At 42.6% G+C, this 18,778-nt stretch overlaps 1 protein-coding gene across 3 annotated transcripts in view; it reads left to right on the top strand.

Annotated features, from left to right (window-relative positions):
- Nucleotides 1-18,744, top strand: part of TPP2 (tripeptidyl peptidase 2) — a 76,227-nt gene extending 57,483 nt beyond the window's left edge. For 2 of the 3 annotated variants that reach the window (XM_034758199.1, XM_034758200.1), the window contains 6 exons: nt 3,474-3,625; nt 3,826-3,922; nt 6,644-6,774; nt 8,353-8,560; nt 16,829-16,948; nt 17,827-18,744. In XM_034758199.1, coding sequence (XP_034614090.1) covers nt 3,474-3,625; nt 3,826-3,922; nt 6,644-6,774; nt 8,353-8,560; nt 16,829-16,948; nt 17,827-17,916 — 798 coding nt within the window. In that variant the 3' untranslated portion in view covers nt 17,917-18,744. Of the gene's footprint in view, nt 1-3,473; nt 3,626-3,825; nt 3,923-6,643; nt 6,786-8,352; nt 8,561-16,828; nt 16,949-17,826 lie in introns of those variants that run through there. The other variant, XM_034758201.1, reaches the window with a different exon arrangement.
- Nucleotides 18,745-18,778: the final 34 nt, after the last annotated feature.

Here is an 18,778-nt window from a genome sequence, read left to right as displayed (position 1 = left end):
GGGGGGGGGGGGGGGGGGGGGGGGGGGGGGGGGGTGCTGGGCGGGGGGCTGGCCCGGGGCCGGCACCCCAGGAGCCGAGCCAGGCTGGAGACGCCGGGGCCAGCCACCGGAGGGAGCCGCTCGATTAGGGGGCCAGATTGGGCCGCGCCTCCTCCCCCCACCGCCCCCAGTTTACCTGCTGCCTGCTTCAGGCTTCCCGTGAATCAAATGTTCGCGGGAAGCAGGGGAGGGGGCGGAGTTGGGGCGGGGACTTTGGGGAAGGGGTGGAGTTGGGGCGGGAGCATGGGCGGGGCTGGGGTCCCGTGGAGTGTCCTCTTTTTGGACACTCAAAATATGGTAACCCTAATGGTGGTGAATTAGAATAACCTCATTATATGTAATTATTTGCCTGGTACGTCAGACAGATGTACAATCAAAGTCTCTGTTTTGAAAAGCTTAGTCTAACTAGCCAGATATGAGAGGGAAAGTAGACAGATATAACTGAGAAAAGAGAATGATACTAAAAAAACATGTGACGTGAAGCTGACATCTGACCTCCACTTTAATTTTTGTTGAGTAGTGGGGAAAAAAATTGGTGGAATAGGTGGTTAAATCTTAATACTATTTTAATGTTATCTGCATGCTATCATAATTAAATTTGGTGACACTTCTATTATAATCCTTGTTTAAAGATGATGTAATACAGGTATAAATATTTTTCTTCAGCATCAAATTTGGCACAGAGGGCATCAGGCTAGGAGCACATTTTCCTTCAACCTTTTAGCTGCTATGGTTATGTTACAGAAAATCTTAAAATGAGGCAGATCTGAAAAAGTGTTAATGTCTGCTATGACTCAAAGATAAAATATTTGATTTGTATCTTATACAACTCAATTTCTTCCACTTGTACCAAATTTAGCAAACAATTGTGGTTAAATTCCACTCCACGGTTGTTTATATTTTGATGGCAAGTGAAGTAATTCTTGTACGTATACAGTTTGTAGTTCTGTAAAAACACTTTGAGGCTTACTGACTCTAGTTGCACATTATATAAATAATTTCATAAATTGTAATATTGCTTAATTTGCCATGAGAGATGAGAATAGCTCTGACATTTAACTCTGAGAGTAAGTGCTACACATTGAGAGACTTCCTTTATGAAGGTACTTTTTCTGTAGATGATGATATATTAAATGTCTAAATTCAGTTCTACACTATATCATAGTAACTCATAGTAACTATGGTATAACATAATTGAAAAAAATAAAAACCTTTATATAAACAAGAATGCATTATTTGTCCAGCAGTGGCTCTTGGCATGTTCTTTGAGTTTTGAAAGTGCTTTTTTTTTAAAGTTTATTCAATATCTGAGTCATAGCTGTTAGTCCTAATCAGTCAGTTCATTTCCGTCACGCATTTGTATCTGCCACCAATTTTTGTTTTAAATGTTAAGATTAAAGTTGATAGAAATTAATGAAACTAGAATCTTGTCTTCGCATAAAGCGCTACAGCAGTGCAGTTTTTCCTGTCAGCATATAATCCACCTCCCCAAGAGATGTTAGCTGGCCTGGACTAGCAGCTAGGAACCCCCGGCACCTACCCACCTCACCTCTGGGAACCACCTCTAGTCCAGCCCAGAAGGCAGCCCAGAAGTGAGGGGAGTGCCTTGCACACCCCACCCCTCCCCCCCTCCCTCCGACACACACACACCAACTTTGCAAACCTCCCTCTCCCCATGATCCCATTTTGGGTCAGGACCCCCTTGGTTAGAACACTGTGAAATTTCAGATGTAAACATCTGAAATCATTAAATTGACCAATTTTAAATCCCTCTGGCCATGAAATTGACCAAACTGGACCATGAGTTTGGTAGGGCCCTAGTTATCTATTTAAATAGCAATAAGATGAACCTTTTGATCTACATGTTTATAGCACAGGCTTAGTATGGTAATGTTGTGGGTCTGTACACTCAAATTTAATGTTCTCTTTTGGGGGAGCCTGTTTAAATAAATACTGTAACATCGTTAAAAGCAAAAAATTGATAGTGTGTCCTGTAATGTATGTTAGAGATGGTCTGTGGTGAAACTTGACACTGGTTTACTCAAAAGTGATGGGATTTAAATTTATACGAGAAAAATGTGTGTATCAAAACAGCTGGCTGTTGAGATTTTTTTTCCACACCTTGATCACTGTATATAGCAGGTTCGGTCTGGAGATTGATGTATTTCCATAAACCACATCACTGTAGTCTTGCTATGTTTGAAAACAGAAAATAATTCAAAAATGTTACTGTTCAGCTTTTTATCTGAATATGAATACACCATAGGCTAAGCTGCAAAGTCCTGTAGTGGCAGCTTGGAAGAAATTACAGTGGCTCAAGAGGGATATACTTATGAGTTTTATGGCATGTTGATGACTTTACTAACATAACATTTTGTTAAGAATTACCCCCCCCCCAAAAAAAAAACCCAACCCTTATTCACTCACATGTTTTGTCCCCAAACTTTAAAAGACAGGAGCTTTACCTAATTTTATCTTTACCTTTTTACCCAACTTACCTGCTTTCCTGAAGACCGTTCCATAACTCCCTTTAACAGAATGTGAATACAAAAATGTTAAGCTTTGACACCTTGGTAAAGAAAATAGAACTACTTTAAGACACATTGAGGTCATGTGATGGTTAAAGCCATATTAAAAGGTTGCACCTTCCCTGTAGCCTTCCTTGCTGGCCAGCATGGCTCGGCTGCACCCTACATCAATTTCCCCTTCACTGAAGGCCCTTTAAGTTCACAAGATCCAGATATTCAGATATTTCCCCTCTGGGGTCCAATTTATTAAGTCCTGCACAAAATAGAGGTCAAACCTACAAAGTCTTCACCTCAGTTTCAGCTGAGCCCAGCTCCTCCCCCCAAGGGGGGATCTGTCCTCTCTCTTTAAAATTCACTCCTTTTGTCCCAATCTCAAGCTGGGCGCAGCCCATCCTCCCTGATAATCTGCCTTCCTACTCTCCCAACACCTCTTGCCTGTAGCTTGGCCCCTCTCCATGGGCCTTCCTTGCAGATGTCTCGCCCCTGCTGACTCAGGGCCCTGCAGGAGCCTTCTTCCTCCTTGCAATGTCTGCAGGCACCTTCCAAACTATCTCCAGCTGTCTCCCCCTTTATAAGACCCAGGTGCCCTCCCTTAAGCCCAGGTGGGCAGCCTGTAATCCGTCCAGGGGCACTGGACCCTGCTTCCTTTCTTGCAGGGGCCAGTCACCTTGTGACAAGCCCATTTCTGAAAACTTGGAAGAAACCCTGGGGAGCTGGGAAATTGGGTGCGTCTCCAGAGAAAGTTGAACCATTCTGAGGTTCTACAGACTAATCCTTTGCTCTCAGGCTCCAGCTTCCAAGCATGTAACTGCTCGCAATCGTTTAGCACTTTTTTGCATTGTAAGATAAAAATAGCAACGCAGTCCATTTCACCAAGTAGTTGATGAGGTTTTTTTCTACTGCTAGGATGTAATTACTGTTCATTACCATCTGATACCATCACCAACAAAGACTAAGAATGGCAGCAAGGAGAAAGAAAGGGAACCAGAAAAAGAAAAAGACGTAAAGGAGGAATTTGCTGAAGCTTTGAGAGACCTGAAGATCCAATGGATGACTAAGTATGTCTTTGTAGTTTCCATAACAGGTCATCGCATAACTTTTATATTTTGTTAATACTACACTTTATAGAAGAAATGGAAGTTTGAGTACCAGGATAATTAAACTTGCGATATCAGAAGACCAGTCTCTCACTGTTGCACTGCCTCCTGATTAGCACATGCAGAAGCAGCATATTCATTTCATCCCTCTCTTTGGTTAGGCTGGATACCAGTGACATGTATAATGAATTGAAAGAAGCCTTTCCCAATCATCTTCCATTGTATGTTGCAAGACTCCATCAGCTGGATTCTGAAAAGGTGAGTTCTGTTTTTTTAATACAATATTTGTTTCACTATATCTTGCCTTGAGATAGATTAAATCTGAAGATTTCTCCTTTACTGTTCTTCACAGATGCCTAGACTTGACGTGACTGCTCTGGCTATACCGAGTGCAGTGAACTAGAAACTTTTAACTTAGAATCAAAAGCATTTATCATTTACAAATCAGTGCATTTTTACAAGGCTATAAATGTGAATGCTTAGCATCTCTTTCATCGTTCCCAGCATATCAGAGAAACAGCTTGATTGGCTTATTGGTTGTTTATGGAAAAAATTAGTGAGGTAAAGTAAAATTAAAGAAATGATTTTTTCTATCTAGTTCTGAAAGGAGTGAAGTTGCTTATTCGTTGAGGGAATGAATTTCATAGTTTATTTTTTTCTCCTGTTAAAACTCTGTCTTCTGCATTCATGAACTTTTCATGATGGCTGACAGTTTCCAGTGGAATGTGGCTGATGTGTGGGAGATTACGATCATAGGGAAAGCAATCTCTTGGGTAGCTAGGACCTATCCCAGCGACATTTACCTGGGGAGGCATTGCAGAAACCAGAGCACTCTGGGGTCAGATCACTGTGAGCAGTGTTGCTAACTACACAAGTTGGTGCATTTTGTGCTAGATGTAGGTTTTTCAGGTTCCAGGGCTTTATTTCTACATATCGGTTGCTATAATCCAGCTTGGAGTCTGTGAATGGAAGGAGCACTGTGGACAGGTTAGTGTCTAACATTGAACTCTTTAAAAAGAGAAAGTGTTTCAGTCCTGCTGCTCATTGCAGATATTTGAAGTATATCAAAGCACTTCTGTATGTGTATACGTTTGAAAGGTGAATGCTCAATCTATACCCTTTTATATAAAAGGGTTTTGTTTTTGTTTTACTCTAGGGAGGCTTACAAAGTACTGAACTCAGTATTTGTAGCTCTAACTTCTAGGAGAGCTCCCTCAGATGGCACCTTCTTCTCTCCTTGAATAGCCATTCAGATGGATACAGTTGGAACCTGTTACATCATTTGATACTGGCTGAAGGATGGAGAGGGATTCCCTCCTTCTGGTTGTCAATACAGCTGAGCAAAGTTTTTTCCCAGTCTCTCACTGATTAAATCTTATTCCCAAGACTTAGTACAGTCTGATGTAAGGGTCTGGTGACTTCTTGTTAGTTCCATTTTTCTGGGAATGGACCATCTAGCAATGGGTTGGCTTAATGGTGACTTGTGTTGCTTTTGGAGATCTAATCCAAAGATCAATGAGTTTAGCCATAAACTATAAAGCCCTTACAGATGGTTTCTTCATGAGATAGACTCGCTGTTCTTGAGGTGAAGGGTCTGCTCACATGTCTTTCAAGTGAATAAGTGCTTACCCTCCATTTTCAAAGGTACACTGCTATGATCCTTAGCAGATGGTGTTATTGTCCTCTTCCTGTAGCAGACAGCTGTTGCACAAATTCTCTGTTAATCTATTTCATGTTCATCACCATGATAGTGTGAGCGCCTAACATTCCACCTCCTTCCTCTTCCTTTGGTGCTAATTTTTTCTTTTGCAGGGTGCACCACCTCAGACTTTATACAAAACTTCAGAAGCACAATCTCCTTTATGCATAGGAAGGGTGGATTCTGTATCCCTAGCTGGCTTGTCTCAAATCATGATCAGCTATTTGGATGCTGTCTGTAACCCCATTCTTCATCAATCTTGTGTCACTAAGATTGGTCTTGTAGTTTGGCCTTCTGGTTAAGACACTGTATTGTGACTTGGGATATCTGGGATCAGACCCCAGATCCCTCACATACCTTGTGTGATGTACTGGGTCTTTGCCATCTATAAAACAAGTACTGACACTTTCATTGTCTGTCTTGTTTATTTAGATTGCAAGCTCTTTGAAGCTGGGATCTCCATCTTCTATCTTCAAATCTTAAGAGTTTAAGGTCAGGAGAGACCTAGATCATCTGATCTTCTGCACATCAGAGGCCACTAAGCCCCGTCCAGTTCCCGCTCTATTGAGCCCAATAACCTGGATTAAAGTATTACAGCCCTCAGGAGACTAAGCTGTTGTGTGCCACAGGCAAAGCATAGGAGGGACTGAGGTCCACCAATGGCCAAGGCCTTGCAATGAATGTCAGGGAAATGATTTGGCAAGATACCCTGATAATCCTAACAAGTGACCCACACTCCAGGCTGCAAAGGAGGGTGAAAAATCCAAGTTCCCTGCCAATTTGACCTGAGGGGGAAATTACTTCCCAAACCTGAAATGGCAATTTGACTCTGAGCATGTGAGCACGATCCACCAGCCAGATATGAGAGAATTTTCTTTACCGCCTCAGAGCACCAGCCTGCCTGCCCAGTATCCCATCTCCAGCCATGGCAGTCTGTGTTTCAGAGGCACAAAACAAGCCCAGAGCTGTTCTTCACAGATGCCTAAAATATTTTCCTTCCTGAGCCATGCAGACCATGGGAGGCTTGTTGGGGCCTAATATAAAGAAAATAGTAACCTCTTTGTGTCAAGGACTTCTAAAATATGGGTTTGTATGGCACTAAGCACAATATGACCTCAATCCTGTCTAGACTATAGAAATGTTAAATAAGTAAATACATTTGAGAAACTATTTGTATTGCCATGTACTTGTGACTTCAGTAATGTTAATAATATAAAGTGTTAAATGGGGTGACTTCATTTTGCCAGTCTCACATTTTTCTTTTATTCCTTTTCCTTCAGGAACGAATGAAAAGACTCGATGAAATTATTGAAGCTGCAAATACTGTTATCTCGCATATTGATCAAACAGCGTTAGCAGTTTATTTTGCCATGAAGACTGATCCCAGGCCTGATGCAGCTACTATAAAAAAGTACCTAACCAGTAAATACTCCTCCTTGCACCCTATTTCTGTAGTCTGTAAATATAATTACCTTTTCTACATACAAGAATTCTAAAGGATTCTGAAAGCTGATCTAGCTTTTTAATTTTTTGAGACTTGGGTTCAAACTTGACTTCAAGTGGAAACGGGTATCTGAGACAAGTATTTTTAGAGTTTTGTGTATTTCAGAATGCAGAAAGACACTGAAAAACTAATTTTGCTCAGAAGAGCTCAGATAAGATTACAAAGGATGGCTTTCAGATCAGAATTGAGATACGTGGGCAAAACTGTGTGGGAAAATTTGCACTGTGCTTAGTCTCATCAAGTTCATAAACATTCAGAATAATCAGTGGACTGGTAGTATATGGATAGCAAGGAACTCCTGTAGGAATAAGTGCAGGGTTTTGCATGATACGGTGAGACCCTCAAAATTCTTGAAGGATGGTTCCAAGATGCTAGTGAACAGTACTTGTTGTTTGATAAAGCCACTTTGAAGTGCTCACAGGTGTTTATAGAGTGAGTCAGGAAAGAGAGACTGGTAACAATGGCTATATCTGTATTCAAATACACCTCTATCCCGATATAGCGCGACCTGATATAACACTAATTCGGATATAACACAGTAAAGCAGCGCTCCAGGGGGGTGGGACTGCGCACTCCGGCAGATCAAAACAAGTTTGGTATAACACGGTAAGATTTTTTGGCTCTCAAGGACAGCATTTTATCAGGGTAGAGGTGTATGGTCATTTTCTCTGTGGAGTTAGTACACAATAACATTCTTTTGGAGTGTTAGTATGTTCAGTAGAAGGTCAGCACTTCAAAGATGACGATGCACTACATTTTTTTTAATTAGCATAAAAGGGGCTTTTGAAATGAATGATCCATTTTGACTGGGGAATAGCAAAGAGCGGCTAATTTAAAGTTTAGGGGCTGTGAAAGGAGGTATACATTTGTAGGTTAGTTACATATTGACCCTGCTTAATTATATCATTAACCTAGTTGCTTGGAATGGCTTGTACAGAACGCTATATTTGCTGGATTTAAAAATTAAGCATTTCTTGGTAGAGTCAACCAAATGATCTGGTGGTCTTCTAACATCTGAAACTGAGAACCAAATTCAGTGCTGGCTTAAGTGGGTGCAGTTCCTTTGAAGTCCGTGTTGGCTTAAATTAACAGTGGATTGGCCCTCTTTCCATACTACCAAGAACTAATAAAATATATTTCTAGATCCTGACTTCTTGTTAAATTCTTAAAGTTTGGCTTGCACTTCTGTTCAAATACCAGAGGCAGTTTAGTTGCTCCTGAACCTCTAGACTTGGTTAGAATCTGTACGTTGCGTAATGTACACGAACTATATTTTGAGCCAGTTTACAATGATAGGAAATAGTTTATTTTCAAAAATGTAGTATTTTAATAGGGTGAAAATTGCTTCTACTTCTAGTGTGAATACTAATCAACAAGTGTGTTTAGTTTACTGTGATTTTTAAGGCAAAGTTAAATTATTTGCTCTTGATTAAAACGAATAGCTGCAAGAGACCCCTTGTATTTGTGTTCAACTTCTTAATGTAGTGATATGGAAAAACAGAAGTCTACCTTAGTGGATGCCCTTTGTCGGAAAGGAAGCGCACTAGCAGACCAACTTCTCCATCTGCAGGCCCAAGATGGGGCTGTTTCAAGTGATGCTGAAGGTAAAGATGACGATCAAGAGACCTGCATAGGTGTTCTGTCAGAGACTTTCTGGGAAACAACAAAATGGACTGATCTTTTTGACACTAAGGTAAGAGGACAAGCAGAAATTCTAAATTTTGCACTCTTGTGATGGAATTTAACACCATCTTTGTGTGTGGCTTCCAGACATCTCTCCCTTCCTCTCCCTAGTTCTATCCCTATATGTTGTGCCAGCCTCTGTCAAATGTTTTTCCTCAGGTGGGATCTCTCCTAGGCTATCAAATCCAAGGCAAATAAATCTGCTCTGTGTGTATACATATGGAGAGGGTATGGAGCAGTAACTGCAGACTTTTATTAACAAACTGCTTCATTTATCGAGTTACTAGTTTACTATTCCTTTCAAGGAATAGTTCAATTGCTGTCCAATACAGCACTTCTAGCCCTTCAACAGAAGCGTGTACAGCCCCTGTTCTGTGCTGGTCATGAGTCCGTAGCATTTTCTACATTAGGAATGAAAGAAAAGCCTGTGTTCCTTAGCTGTGGGTAAGGGCTGCAATGGGAGAAGCCCTCTCCAGAAGTTGAATTACCACTTGTAACCTGTTAGCAAGTTCTTATGAGGGTAAGGTCCCTGTGTCCTTCAGCATAGCTGTTTCAAAGGAAACCATAAAATCCCAATAATACATATGATTATGTAACTGTTTAGGTTATTACTTATTTCCTTCTTTAACTGGTTGTTGCTATGCCCTGTTAGAATAATTGCTATGTTTCACATCAGACATGGCTGTATTTCAGTAATGAATGAATTTTTCCATATATGTATATGAATTTCAGTTAGTACAGCGCTTTGGAATCATTTGAGATGAAAACTGTTGAACAAATCAGAAGAAATGTTATTCCTTTATTCCTTCCTGACCCCTGCTGATGATTCAGCCTATAGCCTGAAGCATGAAGATTGATGATTATTTATTCAAGATAGCTTCTTTGTAGATGTTCTTATTTGTGTACATGTCTTTCATCTTCCTCTATTGATTCTTAAGCCACAGTGCTGGGCTGGGCTATGCATTAACAACAATATGCTACGCAGTTTAATTAACTTTCTTGCCTTTTAATTTCATCTGTGCTCTCATATTATGAGAAAGGATACATAACATATTCAGGAGTGTCCAACTGGCCTTCTCTATACCATTTATTATTAGAGCTCAGTGGACCATTTTCAGCAAAATGAAATTTTGTCAAAACATGCTGTTTCCTCAAAGCCAAAAATGTTGTGGAGATGTACTGGTGTTGAGCAAGATGTTGTCATAGAATCATAGAATATCAGGGTTGGAAGGGACCTCAGGCGGTCATCTAGTCCAACCCCCTGCTCAAAGCAGGAGCGATCCCCAGACAGATTGGGCCCCCTCAAGGATTGAACTCACAACCCTGCGTTTAGCAGGCCAATGCTCAAACCACTGAGCCATCCCTCCCCCGAGAGAGACTGACTTTCTGTGGCCGCAAGGGACTAGAGAACTGGGATGGGATGTGAGACCGAGGTGCAACTCCCTGCTCTGTCTGATTTAGAGTGATACCTGGAATGAAAAAGTGAATCAGGCAGAGCAGGGACTTGAATCTGGGTCTCCATCCCAGGCCAGTGCCCTAACCACTAGTTCTCTCCACACACAGACATTTAGGTTTCATGTTGACACAATTACATTTTCACAAAAATGTTTGGAGTATTTTTTTTTGTTAATTTCAAAGCGCTGAAAGTTGCTGCAAAACAGAATTGTTGTTCTCCAGTCAGCTCTTCACTGTTTCATATACCTCATATATATCCTTGTACTCTTTTCCTCCTTTACAAACTGCATAGTAGTCTTATCCTTTAATACTTCCTCTTATGGAAAAACCTTCCCCCGTCTATACATATTCTACCTCTTATCAAGTTTGTGCATTTCCTTGGCCCTTTCCTGATACTTCCTGGTGACCAGAACTGACATACTATTAAAGAGGCACCACCAAATTAAAATCTAAGCTAAATCTAGAGTAGCCTTAACTCTATGCTTTATAAAAAGTTATTTGGAAGAAATTTTATATGAACCACATAGTTGGCATTTATCCGCTTGATATTTAGGGATCTAAAGTTATCTGTTGTTAATTTTGTTTCAGGGTCTCAATACTCTCAATTTTAATGATTACTTTTCTGATCCATGGGTCACTAAGTACTACTGTTCCATACATACGACATAAACTCTCTTTTTCTATGTAGTTTGTGGGAAGAAAAATAATTTCTTACTGATTTTTCTTATCTGACCAAATTTCAGAAATCCAAGTTACATTTAGGTCGCCTAGTGACAGGCATGCTAGCTTATTTGTTGTCATGCATTCCTCTTCTCCTATCCAGCTAATAAGGATGGTCAAGGGCATAGTGTTTACTGCTCCACCTACTGGGAAGCCAAGGGGTGAGTGGGAGGGAGGATGAGTGGGGGTAGATGTTGTAAGTATTTTAAAAAATTGTCTTCCTATCAGTGTTCCCTCTAATTTTTCCCACCCATGTGCAGAATGAATTTGGTGATGTGTGACACATTACCTCCATATTGATGCACATAACAAAATTCATGTGACGGGTGAGACTGAGGGGTTCACAGTGTGGGAGGGGGCTCAGGGCTGGGCAAAGGGTTGGGGTGAGGGCTCTGGCTGGGGGTGCAGGCTCTGGGGTGGGGCAGGGGATGAGGGCTGGGGCAGAGGGTTTCGGGGGGCGGTGCACTGGGCTGGGCTGGGGATGAGGGGTTTAGATGCAGGCTGCCCCGGGGCAGTGATAGGGAGAGAGGACTCCCCGCAGCACTCTCCCCGCAGCAGCAGCACCTGGGCTGGGCGAGAAGAGATGCCTGTCCTATGGCTCCAGCCTGGCCTGGACCTGCCGCATCCATGTGAGAGGTGCTCCTCCCCCAGCCCCAACACGCTGCGGCCTGGAGCACGCCCAGCGCTCGCTCTGCATTAGGTGACTCCCTGAGTGAGCCGGGGAGCATACTGACAGATCCCAGGAGGTGCAAACCACAATATAGGACCTACCATTTGAGGGTTCGGGGCTCTTTTCAGAGGTAATTGAGTCTAGGCTCCTGAGCCACCCTCCGCTCCCTGGGTTGCACATGCTTCAGCAGTCCAAGAAGCCTTTCCGCCCTCCTCCTCCTCCGGTGCAGGTCCTGGGGGGCTCCCAAGTCTGGCTCATACAGGAGAAAGGACAAAGGGCGTAAGAGATGCTACCCGTCCTCTTCCCGCCCGACTGCCCAACCTGACCCTCCCAGAAGTCAGACGCCAGAAGCAGTTATTTTGAGGGTGCACTCAAGGACGGCGCCCCAGACAATGTACTGGATCCAACCCTCCCTTTCTTCAACCACCTCTGCCCTTTCTGGTCGGCCTGGTCCCGTGTCACCTTAGACCACAGGGTGCTAGATATGGTTTCTTCAGGCTACACCCTGCAGTTTGCAGCCGAACATCCCTCCCATCTCCCCTTCCCCATCCCTCTTCAGGGACCCTTCTCATGAGCAACTCCTTATTCAGGAGGTCGAAAACCTCCTTCGCCTTGGGGCAGTGGAAAAGGTTCCTCGGAACATGGAAGACAGAGGATTCTACTCCTGCTATTTCCTAATTCTGAAGGCAAAAGGGGGTCTCAGACCCATCCTAGACCAAATTCTGGAGGGACTTGTTGAGGTGACTTAGAAGTTATGCGTGGTCTCCCTGGCCTCCATCATCCCCTCCCTGGACCCAGGAGACTGGTACGCTGCCCTCGATTTAGAGGACGCTTACTTCCATGTTTCCATCTTCCTGGGGCACCGGCGCTTCCTCTGCTTCATGTTGGGCAAGTGCCATTTCCAGTTTATGGCAATGCCCTTTGGGCTTTGGTTGGTTTTGAGGGTATTCACAAAATTTATAGCGCCACTGGCTGCTTACGTGAGACATCTGGGAGTCCAAATATACCCATACCTCGACGACTGGTTGATAAAGGGCCGGTCTCCGGGTCAGGTGCGGAGGTATTTTAACCTGGTTTGTTCCACCTGTCAACCTGGCGTTGATGATAAACAAGACAAAGTCCACCTTAACCCTGGTGCAGCACATAGAGTTCATCGGAGCGGTCCTCGATTCCACTTGGGCCAGGGCCTTCCTCCCCGAGACTCGGTTCCAGGCCATGGCGGACCTCATTGTGGGCCTGCGGGCTCACCCACTCCCCACCGCTCACACGTGCCTGAGGCTAGTAGGCCACATGGCAGCATGCACTTACGTGGTCCGGCATGCATAACTCCACTGCAGACTTCTTCAGGCATGGCTATCATCAGTCTATGTGCCCAACCAGCACAGCCTGGACCGGGTGGTCAGGATTCCGGACAGCATACTTGCGTCCCTCATCTAGTGGCAGGATCCCGTGTCGGTGTTGGAAGGAGTTCCCTTCACAGCCCTGTCCTTGTTGGTGACTCTTGTCTCCAACGCTTTGGACCTGGGCTGGGGAGCCCACCTCGGCGATCTCAACACTCAAGGCCCGTTGGTCCAGTCATGCTCAATCCCTTCATATCAATGTTAGGGAAGCCAGGGCAATTTGACTGGCCTGCTAGGCCTTTCTACCTCATATGCAAAACAGCGTGGTCCAGATCCTGATGGATAACACGGCTACAGTTTTCTATATCAACAGGCAGGGCAGAGCCAGGTATTTGGCACTTTGCCAGGAAGCCTTCTGCTCTGGGATTTCTGCCTACAGTACAATATCCATCTTGTAGGCACTCACCTTCTGGCTTCCAAGAACGCATTGTCAGATTGCTTCAGCAGGACATTCTCATATCACCACGAGTGGTCCCTTCATCTGGAGGAGGTCTGCTCCATCTTCCGCAGGTGGGGAACTCCTCGGGTGGACTTGTTTGCGTCCAGGCAGAACAGGAAGTGCTACATCTTCTGCTCGATTTTTGGGCATGGACAGAGGAGCCCTGTCCAATGCCTTTCTGCTCCCGTGATCAGATATCTGATGTACGCCTTCCCTCCGGTACTGTTGCTGCCCAGGGGCCTCATAAAGATCAAACAGGATGGTGAGAATCAGCCTCATAGCACCAGCATGGCCGCACCAACACTGGTTCAGCACCCTGCTGGACCTCTCGGTAGCAACCCTGTTCCAGCTACCACTCAGATTGGACCTGTTATCCCAGAACCATGCAGTCTTCTGCACCGCAACCTGGCAATTACATCTGACAGCTTGGCCGCTGCGTGGTTAAACACGCAGGAGCAGCAGTGCTTGGCTGAGGTTCAGCGCATTCTGTTCGGGAGTAGGAGGCATCCACCAGAGCGACCTACATGGCCAAGTGGAAACGGTTCACCTGTTGGATTGCAGACAAAGGTGTTTGTCCTGAAAGAGCTTCGCTGCAGCTTATTCTGCACTACCTCCTGCATCTCAAGCTCCAGGAGAGCTTGTCCCTCTCGTCAATCAAGGTCCATCTACCGCTGTTGCCAGGTAGGCCTGTTTTTGCTCAGGCTATCACGGCCTGATTCCTTAAGGGCCTGGAGCTCCTTTACCAGCACATCAGGGACCCCGTCCCTCCTTGAGACTTGAATCTGGTGCTGTCTCAGCTCACGGGTCCTCCCTTTGAGCCCCTGGCTTCCTGTTCTCTCCTTCTCCTCTCCTGGAAGGTTGCGTTCCTGGTTGCAGTGACGTCGACCCACCAGATATCCGAGATACAGGCGCTCACCTCGGAGCCACCGTACACAGTCTTCTACAGGGATAAGGTCCAGCTAAGGCTGCACCGGCTTTTTTCCTAACATTGTTTCATTTGAGCCAGGATATTTGCTTACCGGTCTTCTTTCCGAAGCCGCATAAATCAGAAGATGAGTGCAAGTTACATGCCCTGGACGTCTGGAGGGCTCTGGCCTTCTATGTGGATAAGACCAAACCATTCCGTTAAGTCGATGCAGTCGTTCATCGTGGTGGCCAACAGGATGAAAGGTCACCTGGCATCCACTCAAAGAACTTTTTTCTTGGATCGATGCCTGCATTCGCTTCTGCTATGATCAGGCGAAGGTGCTGACACTGGCAGTTGTCACCACCCACTCTACCAGGGCTGGGGCTTCTTTGGCAGCCTTTCTGGCTCATGTGCCTATCCAGGACATCTGTAAAGCAGCCACCTGGTCTTCTGTCCATACTTCTACATCCCACTTTACACTGACCCAGCAGGCCCAGGACGATGCTGGCTTCGATAGAGCAGTACTGCAAGCCGCTAAGCTGTGAACTCCAAGCCCACCTCTGTGGATACTGCTTGCGAGTCACCTACAATGGAATCGACATGAGCAAGCCCTCGAAGAAGAAAAAACTCTTGTTCTTCGAGATATGTTGCTCATATCCATTCTATTTCCCGCCCTTCTGCCCCTCTGTCACAGTTGCCAGCAAGAAGGAACTGAGGGGGCGCAGGGCTGGCGGTGCCTTATATACCACCGCATGGGAGCGCCACAGCCAGCCCTACAGATACTGCTAAGGCAGAAATCTGACAACTGTGCATGTGGGCGCGCGAACACCTAAAATGGAGTGGACACAAGCAACACATCTTGAAGAACAGTTACAAAAGGTAGGCAACCTTTGGTTTTTTTTATTTTTGTTTTTTTTTTTTCATGTTGCCCCAGGTACATGGTGCTGTGCATAATATGCTTTTGACCCAGATATCTGGTACATTCAGTAGTACTCCCACGTATTCTAGTTAGAGCTCTTATTTCAAAAGAAACACATGAAAGAGAAAAATCTGTGGTCACTGGATACACTTAAGAACATAAGTATAGAATATAAGATCTGACTCTAATCCATGCAGTGCCCTGCTAGACATCTCCTCCAACTGATTACGTTGTTTACTTTTTGTTTATTGTCCTTCAGCTAATTTTCAATCCATGTTACTATTCCTATCAAAAACAGGTTTTGATTAAAATTTTGAGACCATATCAAACGCCCAATAAAAATGCAGCTATCACACCTATTACATTCCCATCATCCAAAAGTTTTGTAATGATATGCAAAAAAAGCAAAACCACTTGTCTACCTACTTTGTCGTGCATTCACATGGGAAAATAAATTATCAAGATGCTGCTTCCAATTTGATTTTTATTTTGTATTTCATACTGAAGAAAAACTAAGTGTGTTTACTCTTCTGTGTTACCTGCTCTTTTATGTTAACCAATTTAGTGACTGCAATCTTTCTTTTACATTGCGATTTTTACAGTATAACTTAATTTGGCCGGTGCATGCACAGATGCTGAAGCTGGAGGTTTCTTTTTATGCCATGGAAAACTTCTGCGCTTATGAACTTGTAGTATCTTACAGTACTTCATGTATTATGCTACTAATAAATGTATACAGTAGTCTCCAAAGATATTGCATAGGGTTGCAATATCTGTCACTCTGGTGACCTGTCAGCTGGGAAAACTAGATTTTGATTGGTTGCAAATAGGGGTGGGGAAAAAATTGCATCCCAGATTGAAGTAACTAGCTTTTTTAAAGCCTTTTTGCCATATCCTCTTAGTTGTACTGGTGTATCACTTATATAAGAAATTAAAATAGGATATTCACTATGGATATATGTAGTGGATTGTATCAAAGTTGAAAGACTTGGGTTAGCACAAGCTCTAATTTCTGTAACAGTAAAATAGCATGGAGAATCTACCAAAATCTTCATCATTAATTATTTGTTAGGCTATTAAGGAACCAGTTTTATTTGACATCTCTGTGGTGGGCAGGTCTGTTCACCTGCACTTTTTATGTGTAATGTTAAGGTACTAAAAGCTCAGTGTTGCAAATAAATTACTCACCCTCGTAATCAACAAACGCTCTGGTTTTCATATCTTAGCAAGCAAATTCTCATGATGAATATATTAAGCAAAACCTGAGGCCTGTTTTCATTGCTTGTTTATAATTATGTACATGTATGTATACACCATCCACTGTTTTTTTTCGTGTTTGTTATGCAATCAGTTTAATGCTTGCTGGGATTCATATTCCACAATCTGACATTACTTTTTTCCATGGGCTAAAAAAAAACTTGGCTGTTTTATCATTTATTTACAGTACTGTGTATTTAGGCAGTTGTTGAAAAATCTAAATAGCTATAAATGTGATCCAGTGTACAGCTGTTTGAGTAATGAGATTCTGAATCCTCATAAAATGTTCTGAAGCTTGTGATAGTGACAAACACTTGCTCTTATTTTAGAATTAAAACACGAGTACAGTAATTGCTGTGATTCATCTGTGTTAATCAACATAAGAATAAATTCGAAACAGTCTGGTAAAATGTTTAACTTTGACTTGTCTGCTTTAAATTGTTTTTTATCTGAACAATGCTATTTTAATATGGTGGTATATTTCTAACTTTTTTTTGTTAACGTACTGTAGGTTTTAACGTTTGCCTATAAGCATGCATTGGCAAATAAAATGTATGGAAGAGGTCTCAAATTTGCCACAAAACTTGCAGAAGAGAAGCCAACCAAGGAAAACTTGAAAAATTGTATACAGGTAAGGGGTAGTCAATAAATATATTTAATTATGGAGGGGTATTGTTATGTTATGTATGCTGAAGAATCTCTTAATATTAGGAGATGTAAATGTATGTTCATTATAGACTGCTTAAACTATTGAGTTTCAGAAAATTTTCACTGAGATTCTGGAACAGAACGTACTGGATAGGTTTTTGATCCAGGAATATTCAAATCTGAAACACTTTTACCTCCCCCAAATTCACCAGGGGTTCTGATTGGACTTAATGAATTTATCTGGCACCAGTTAGCCAGGGGATTAAACTCACTAGCTCAAAGGTGTGCAAGAAAGATGTGGGGCGGAGGGGCACTTGTGAGGTCCAAAGGCAATATCCAGAAGCCCAGTCCTCTAGCCTCTGGGAAGCAGGAGGGTGCTGGGATTCCTATTTGGGCATGCTCCCTGGACGTCTCATGGGAATTCCATCTTTTATATCAGACTCTTAGCTTCCCCCCATCCAGGTGCTGAAAGGGAGAAAGGGCTTGTCTCTTCTTCACTCATTTCGGAGCCCTTCCTTCAATAACCCCTTTCCAGTCTGTTGCAAAGACATTTTGCTTACCTAAAATTAAATTAACTATACAGTTATTTAAAACGAGTATAAGGGGGGAAAAATCCCCAAGTTTACTGGGATTCTTGTGCTGCTTAAGACAACATTTTGTTCACTAAAGCTAAAATACCAATCTTCCAAAAACTAAACCCATTCTGTATGAAAGTTTAGAGCTCCAGAAAGCAATAAATTGAAGTTATGCTTCTTACAATGAACCTCTTTAACATGCACTTTAGGTTAAGAAAGAATGAGAGACGATATCAGTGTCAAAAGAATCATCTAATTTTTCTGCTTATCAATTATTTTTCTTTAGTTAATGAAGTTACTTGGATGGACCCATTGTGCATCTTTTTCTGAAAACTGGCTTCCTGTCATGTATCCTCCTGATTATTGCGTGTTTTGAAATACCAACAGTTGTAAACATACAGAGATGGTTTTATACTGACAGGATAGGAAAGATAAGTTTTACCTTTTAATTAGAACGCATGTCTTCATCAAATACTGAATGCTGATTATTAAGTTGTGTATATTTATCAGAAAGGCACCCTGGTGTGGCTTAATACCTGTTAACCTGACTCCTGACATCAGGGAGTTTACTTAGTGTGCATCCCATTGCTGGCAATGGATGTGCCAGAATTGCCAGCACCCAAGGATTTGGAATTGGGTTGTAAAAGATTTCTTGCATGCATGTTAGGTTCTTAACTGTTCATTTTAACTGCAAACCTGTAAAAGCTCTGTATTTTTTACAATGAACAGGGTTTTAAGATGTTTAATCTTAATTTCTTTTTCAATTGTATGAAGGCCTTAAAGCTACATCATAGTAGCTAAAATTTTATTTATTAGACTATAAAGTAATGGAACTCCATTACCTGTACTGTTTGCAAGCGTTTACATGATGAGTTTTTTTTAAACAACAACCTTTCAAACGGTCTCTGTGTGTATCTCAGAATTGCTGATACATAGGTGCTCTTGTAAATCTTTGTCTTTGAGATATTTCAGGCAAACTTTCAAAAATCCATGTGAAGTTGAGTATCAGGTTGGACTGATACATGTATAAAAGTGCCAGACAGTTAATCAGGTATTGTAAAGCTATACATACAAATGTTTAATAATGTTTAAAAAATGTAAAACACAGCGTAAATGTGCAAAATTGAAGATAAAAAACCAGCATGTGCACTCTGATACTTTAAAGGATTTTTTAATTAATAAAAACAAATAATGAAGCTGAAAACTGTTCTTGTTTTTTTTTTTAAAGAGTACATAAA

This window comes from Trachemys scripta, chromosome 1 (genome assembly GCF_013100865.1).
Source record: "Trachemys scripta elegans isolate TJP31775 chromosome 1, CAS_Tse_1.0, whole genome shotgun sequence".
NCBI classification, from domain to species: domain Eukaryota; kingdom Metazoa; phylum Chordata; order Testudines; family Emydidae; genus Trachemys; species Trachemys scripta.
This window is presented reverse-complemented; position numbering and strand designations above follow the sequence as displayed.